The sequence below is a fragment of the Mytilus californianus genome, unplaced genomic scaffold (genome assembly GCF_021869535.1).
Source record: "Mytilus californianus isolate M0D057914Y unplaced genomic scaffold, xbMytCali1.0.p SCAF_3, whole genome shotgun sequence".
NCBI lineage: Eukaryota > Metazoa > Mollusca > Bivalvia > Mytilida > Mytilidae > Mytilus > Mytilus californianus.
In genome coordinates this window covers 5,131,299-5,139,346 of record NW_026262679.1, presented here as the reverse complement: position 1 = coordinate 5,139,346, position 8,048 = coordinate 5,131,299, and the positions used below count along the sequence as shown (strand labels likewise).

General features: G+C 31.5%; 1 protein-coding gene across 1 annotated transcript; it reads right to left on the bottom strand.

The window, feature by feature from the left end:
• Positions 1-320: 320 nt before the first annotated feature.
• LOC127733862 (repetitive organellar protein-like) lies at positions 321-2,034 on the bottom strand. The gene is made up of 2 exons (XM_052243280.1): positions 1,657-2,034; positions 321-1,431 (listed from the first exon to the last, which is right to left on the bottom strand). Exons 1-2 carry the CDS (start codon positions 1,940-1,942, stop codon positions 767-769), a joined length of 951 nt encoding a protein of 316 aa, XP_052099240.1. The 5' UTR covers positions 1,943-2,034; the 3' UTR covers positions 321-766.
• Positions 2,035-8,048: the final 6,014 nt, after the last annotated feature.

Below are 8,048 nucleotides of genomic sequence, written 5' to 3'. Positions count from 1 at the left end.
CAACAGAAATCATATTTTATTTTTTTATATATATCTCGTAGCTAATGCCCCTTTAATTAAAGAATAAGTTTATTCAAAGAACCAATACGCTACATCGTTCGTCTATAATCTACGGGCAGGATCTATAAACAACATTACATTAAGATTTGCCTCCGTTTTTGTTACCTGTTGTATTACAGAGAAGTACTTTTCCTGTGATTAAATTAAAATGAGAGGATTTATTTATACCCATATATCTTTTATTAATATTGGTATTTTGTCTGGAAATTTTCGGTTGACGTATCAGTTCATATTTCTATTAATTATAAAATACTAATTCATCAAAGTTCACAAAGCTTTATAGTAATTATCAAAAATAGTTAAGATAATAATTGAAAAAAGTGCATGTATCGTTCAATTTCATATGCCGCTTAATATGCAATAATTATTTTACCTAAAAAGTTAATCAGGGGGTTTACCGTTAATGATATGACAATTTAAAACAATGAGCAGGTGTTTAAATCTAAAACATAAAAATAAATTATGACAACATATAGATGGCATACTTGATTGTAAATTAGGTTTTGGAAAATCCAATCAAAATAATTTCATTTGTTTTAATAATGAATTCGTGATTTACAAAAATTCAATCTCCCTTCACAACAAACGATAAATCAAAACGCAGTTTTTCGTCCGACCTTCTCCCAATCCCCACCGCAGAAAATAGTCAAAGCCGACAAATATACAAGTAGATACATTAAATGGATATTTGTTTTTATTTCTAGATTCACCGGTTTGACTTCTTCTGTTTCCATGCTGCTGCCTCTCCAAAATTACAGGTTGATATCTTATGTGGCAATGATCGAAGGCTTTTATTAACAAGATTTTGTTTATCTCGTTTTGGCTGTTGAGTTCTCGGTGTCTCATTTGAAATATCTAGTTGATACTGTCTTGGCTGCTCCTTTGGATGATGAGTTTTTATTTCGGTTTGTAAGGAAACGACAGCCTTTGTGAGTGCTACAACATTTTCCGATAGTTTTTCACACGTTTTCTGTGTTTGATCCTGTTTTCTTTCTAAATTTTGTATAGCTCTTGTATGTTCAGTTTCTAGTTTTCTTTTTTCTTCCATTACCCTCTTTAACGCACCATCTTTCAGTGTAATTTGTTTCTGTAAATAGTCAATAGTTTGTTTTAGTCTACTGATTTCCCTTTCCATATCCTGGTTCTTCATTTCCAATATTCGTATTTCTCCTCCTTGATTATTGGCCTTTTCTTTCAACTTTTTTAGATCTTCCAGTGCTCTAATTTGCTGGTCATGCACTGTTGACAGCTTCTCTTTTTTATTATTTAACTTTTCTTCTAATTCAATAACTCGTAATTTTGCGTCATCCATACCTTTTTTCTTCTCCTCGAAGAGATTTTCTGTCGACAGAAACTTTCTATCACTGTTGGCTGTAAACATAAAATTAAAATAATCTAATATCTTGGTTTAACGGTAACATATAATTTGAGCATTTAGCTGTTTCAGTTGGAATCAATCGAAAATCCAGACGTAAATAAAAGTTATACTTGCAAAATTATAAACGTTACGATCGTATTCAATAGAATTCTACCAGACTCCTGGGTTTATTTTACATATTTAAGTATATAGTATATCATATAAAACAGTCTTCTTACCAATTTTCTTTGCTGCCTTTTCAATTTCTTCTACAATATGGTTGTTTCCAGAAAGAGACAGAGCATCCAAAAAATTATTATAGTTGTTTCCACCTCTTCTTATCAATATTTCTAGGAGAATTTGACACTGTTCATCGCTGTCCTTTTCTAGTCCTATTTTACTCCTTTCGTCCCAAGTCAGACTGTCATCTTTAAGTAAATTGTCCATGACTTCACCAATGTTTGTGATATTTTTCTTTATAAAAAGATTTGATTTTGAAAGTGCTGTTTTATAGATTGATTCCATTATTCAAAAGCGTGGGCACCAACCGCTGTTAATATGGTAATAAACCCGCACATATAATATTTATTAGATTAGACACAATGAAGTAATAGCTTGTTTTATCTTAATTAGGTATTTAAATCTTAATTATAGCACATGTCATCTGCAAGTCATTCGAGAAGAAAAGAAGTTTTAAATGTAAAGTTTCAGTATATTACGGAATAGCAAAAATTTGTAAAGGCCTTTTAAAATTCACTTCATGTACATAAAAAACACAAAACGTACCAAAGATACCATGCATATAAAAGGGTAATCCCTTAACTTGTATTTCTAACAGTTCGAAAGAAAGAAATGTTTAAACTTGAATATTTGTTTAGAAAGCACATAAAAATCGGCGAAAAACGTTTTAAAATTTGTCTTAAAAAACCTCAAATCTCCAATTTCAAATCCATAGATTTTTCGTAAAAAAACTATATGTTGTTTGTACATAAATTTCCGTTTTAATGACGTAGAAAACAAAAGGATTACCGACTTCGTTTAACGGTTTACATCATTCAAAGTAGTATAGGTTAATTAATACCACAAAACGTCGAAATAACCGTAACGTCATCGCGCTGATGGCCGTAAAAAGTAAAATCACAAAAATACTGAACTCCGAGGAAAATTCAATCGGAAAGTCCCTAATCACATGGCAAAATCAAATGACAAAAAACATCAAACGAATGGACAACAACTGTCATATTCCTGATTGGTCCATTTTTTACGTTTTTAAATACCAACTAGGTTTCTGATTGGTTGATACACCAAAAACGAAGTAGGTGACCACATGATTATTTTATATCATTAAAAAGGAAATTTATGTATCAAAAAAATACAGCTTTTTAAGAAAAATCTATGAAATTGCTGCTTTGTTGATTTTAAGACAAAGTTAAGAACGTTTTCGCTTATTTTTTGTGCTTTCTATACAAATGTTAACCTATTTTGAAATAATTCAGTCAGTTATAATTCAGACAATGAAAGAGATAAATGTATTATCTTTTCGATTGTCAGTTATAGTTCAACGAACCAAAGTTGTATGCAAAATTTTACCAAAATCTGTGACATAGCCCATGTACTGTTACTTGACCTTAAACACGCCTTGAAATTTCCCTAATCTCAAAAAAACCCTGTGGTAGTTTCTAGTTGCGATCATCGAGTGGATTTGAAATTGAGAAATACAGAGATACATAAGACTTATAAAAATCTATTCCATAGGCTCTTAACCCTTTCTTTAAAGGGACATCAGCTACGAGAAATAAAAAAAATATCATGTGATTTTTTTTTTTTGTTCAATCATTAATGAAAGTGAAAAAGTGAAATAATAATTCGCTTTTAGCAGCCAGTTTGCTTCAATTTTGTCAAAATAAGCTAAGAAACATCGCCGATGAATTATTCACTTGCAAGTGAATGATTCGACCTCATTGAATCCGTATTCATGTGACCTTCAGTTTAACCCCTTAGCTAGAGATGGGTTACGCATGAATTAGGCGTGTTCAGTTATTAAAAGGAAAAGAATGTCAACACTGAAAGTGAAACAAGGGTAAACCATTTGATTGACTGATTCGATCCACAAAAACTCATTCTTATACAGGTTAAAGGGGCACTAACTGTCAAATTCATGTTCACCGATTTGACTTAAATTCTCATATTAGATTTATAACAATGTAAAACATTTATCCAAATTATAAAAAAGTCTAAAATAAACAATTCACAGGGCATGGGCTCGATAATATGTAGCTTCGTTTCGTGTGTATTTTAGTCTAGATGCCATCTAATTAACTATCGAGATGACCCCGAAAATAACCGACGGTCACATAACACGTTATAATTATAAACATAAATATAAATAAATATATGGACCTCGTGAAAATGGATTTTTCTATGTTTGTTTGATTTCAATTTTAAGGTTAAAAAAATAAGTTAATTTTCGATTTTACCTGTATAAGAATGATTTTTTGAGGATCGAATCAGTCAATCAAATGATTTACCTTTGTTTCACATTCAATGTTGGCATTCTTTTCTTTTGATAGCCTAACACGCATCAATCATGCATAATCCATCTCTAGCTAAGGGGTTAAATTGAAGTTCACATAAGTACGGATTCAAGGAGGTCGAATTATTCACTTGCAAGTGAATAATTCATCATCTATGTTTCTTAGCTTATTTTGACCAAATTGAACCATACTGGCTGCTAATAACGAATTATTATTTCACTATTTCACTTTCATTAATGAATGAACAAAAAAAGTCATAGTTTAATTTTTTTATGTATCTCATAGCTAGTGCCCCTTTAAAATGATGATTAACATATATTTTTAATCTTTAATATGAAATCAAACAGACCTAGAAAAATCTAATTGCACGTGTTCGCTATCTATTCATATCTATATTTATTTTTATATCGGATTATATGACCGTCGGCAGTCTTCGGAAGTCACCTCGATGGTAAATTAGATGGAGTCTAGACTAAAATACACACGAAATGCTGATACATATTATCGAGCCCATGCATAGTAAATTGTTAATTTTGGACTTTTTATAATTTAGATCTACGTTTTAGTATGTTATAAATCAAATATGAGAATTTGAGTCAAATCGGTGAACATGAATTTGACAGCTAATGCCCCTTTAAAATCAAACCATAGAATGTAACGCAATGTCAATTTAATGAACGAAATGACATAAATTATTCTGACCGTTGAATTGAAAGATAGACAAATGCTTGGTAATCATCGTTTCGTTAACTTTTCGTGACATTCTTTAAAAATAATTCTAAATAAAGGGTTTCAAAGCTTTCATTTGGAAAAGGGATTTTGAATCCTACCTCTTTGTTACTCCGCTTCGACGACATTTGAAAACACAACCCGGAACTTCCTCAGGTTTTCTTATGCTCGACATTTGGTTGAGGTTAGGAAGTTGATTTTACGGCCAGGTGATTGATATTCCGGTTAGGATTAAATGTGATCTCTCATTCTAACTGTATACCTTTTCTGTTAGAAATATCAGCTATGGGTAAATTTCATACCCAACAAAACACCATCCGGCTGATATTTTAACAATGCCTGAGGTTATTTAGACAACATATTCTGTGAAATAATCAAATGTGTTCTAAATGTACAAAAGGATTTTATCCACCTGAACATACTCTGACTAAACCCAACGTTAAAAGTCTCAACGAAATACTAATATTTCAGGGTTTATTGTGATTTATCAGATAGTTTGGTATATAAAAATAATGTTGTATGATGGCCAATGAGACACCTTTCCACCAGAGACCTAATGACGTAGAAGTTAGTGCCTCACCATAACAAATGTAAAACAATTCGAACAAGCTAAAATACTCCAAAATAAGAGAATTTTCAAAGCAGTCTGTAATATTTTCAACTAAAACTCGACATTCAACCGACAAGTCTACAAGTCTAAAAAAGAGAGGCGAAAGATACCAAATGACATTCAAACTCATATTTACGTCGAAAATAAACCGACAACGCCCGGGCAAAAAACGAAAAACACAAAAGGACAAACAACAGTATACAAAACACAACATAGAAAACTAAAAACTAAACAACACGAACTCCAACAAAAGCCGGGAGTGATCTCAGATATTAGACTTTTATTTTTCTGAAATATAATCAAAGTTTAAATTATTTGAAACTCTAATCAAACCATTATAACTTATGAATCGGTATATTGGGATAAGCAATTATTCACTAGAAGATTTGAAAGGTGAACACCTTCCTTTCGAAAAAAATGCGCAATCAATTACCAGTCTGTCGTTTGTATATAACAACGTTATAGAAATAAAATATTATTCAAGGTTAGCAACTTCCTCCTATAGGACATCTTAGATTCTAAAGTGGTACAGGGTAATTATAATGTTAGTTTGCATTACTAGTAATAGATAATGCAAAGTACAAAATAAATATTCAAAACTACTTATCAGTTAACGACATTCCCAAATTTATTTCAGATTATCGCAAACAAATCCGTCGAAGACCACATGTACGTTTTTTTAAACATGCTGATTCAAAATTATATAAAAGTATTTCATTACAAAAATAATGAAATGTGTCCTTCAATAATCTTTAGAAAAAGAATCAACCAAATTGTCTGAATTTCCGATAATGCTTTACTGGTAGCCTTTTCGAATTTTTTAAAGTTTCTGATAAGAAAAATGTCCGATTGGCTCCAAATTCATATATATGAATAAAAAAGGCAATAGTAGTATACCGCTGTTCAATAGTCATTAATCGAATTAACTGAATCAAATCCGGGTCACAAACCAAAACTGAGGGAAACACATCAACTGAAAGTGAGTCATCAAGTGAACAATAATGCAAAGTTTCTGTTCATTTAGTTCAGTTGTTTCAGGGAAGAAGATGATCAAATGCTTTATCACTGATGTGGAAAATCAGTGATAGCAGCCATTTTGAATCTGAGATCCCCATCAATATCACAGATATGCAGAACCACAATCTGAACATATCAAAAAATGATAACAAAAATACTTAGCTCCAAGGTAAATTCAAATAGGGGAAGTCCATAAAAACTGACAAAGCCAAATGCTCGACTATATCAATCAACGGCACGACTGGACAAGAGCTGTCATATTCCTTACTTAGTACAGGTATTTCCCGAAACTTAAACCTCCCACTGGTATGATAGTTGTATATGGTTAAATGTACAATCAAATTCAAAATCGTTTAAAAAAAAACATGTTATAAAAATGTCTTCACGTGTAGGGTTCAATTTCAAACGATGGCGGCAATGTTGAATTTCAAATATCGTCACTAAAACCTTAAATATGGACACCAATCATCCAATGAAAAATTCTTCCAAGTTTAGTTTCATTCAGTCCAGTCTATCTGAGAAGATTATCAAATGCAAAAACACTGATGCGCGAGATCTTGTAGATAAACCACAAATATGAAAGCCAATCATCCAATAAAAATCCGCCAAGCTTAGTCATTCAGACAGTTGCAACCTATCTATTTAACTTTCAAGATAATAGACAAAAAAATAAATTTTGTCAAAAATCGTCGTTTAAGGAGAGTTACTATCTAAGGAGTCACCAAATGGTTTTGGTCGTTTGTCATTCTTGTAGATTTTGTATTGCTGATCATTTTTACTATTTACGCTGATTTTCAGAGATAACAGACAAAAGCATTAAAAGTAGCCAAAACAAATCTCAATTTAAAGGCGCATAGGGAGTCATCTGATAATTTAAGTGAACAAAAGAAGTAGGTAGATCTCGACATTCTGGGATTTTTGCCCTTGTCTGATTTTCTCTATCCATTATAGTTTTCAAGATATCATTAGAAAAGACAATGCATATATTGTACATTTTACCCTTATGTTCTATGTTTAGCCATGGTGGTCATATTTGTTGACTGACCAGAATAAAAAACACAAACTTTATACTTGATACATAGTCACATCAAACAGTAAAATAACAAAAATACCGAGCTCCAACGAAAATTCAAAACGGAAAGTCCTTTATCAAATGGCAAAATCAAAAGACCAAACACATCAAACGAATGGAAAACAACTGTCAAATATTGTAATTGGTTTTGTGGCTTCAGAGGAAAATATCTTTGTTAAAAAACAAAATTAGTCAAACTCGTCATTCAAGTGCGATAATTCCTTAAGGACTCATCCAATGGTATCGTTAATCTTTCACGGCGCATTTCTGAAAATTTTAGCAATTTATAGTTTCTATATCTATCTATTATAGTTTTTTAGCTAAATGTCAAACACATGAAAATTCGCAAAAAATCGTCTTTGCGCGGCATTAACACCTTTGGGAGTCATAAGGTAATTTTGGTGAAAATAAAGTAGGAAAATCTTGACATTCTGGTCCATTTTTCCTCCGTCAGATTTTCTCTAACTATTGTGGTTTTCAAGATATAAGAACAATTAATCCAATTTAACCTTCTGTTAAATTATTCTGAAACTTACTCATCTCTATTTCTAAGCTTGTTCTTTTAGCCGTTGGAGCCTGATGACGCGACCTTCCTTTGTTTTTAGTTTTTGTAAATTTCTAAGATTATTTACCAAAAATCCATTCCTTAATAAATGGAAGCGATGGATA

Coding starts and splice junctions, on each gene's coding strand:
- LOC127733862 (XM_052243280.1), bottom strand. CDS start 1,942: ATGGAATCAATCTATAAAACAGCACTTTCAAAATCAAATCTTTTTATA. Junction 1,432..1,656: donor AAAGGCAGCAAAGAAAATTG/GTAAGAAGACTG, acceptor TTATGTTTACAG/CCAACAGTGATAGAAAGTTT.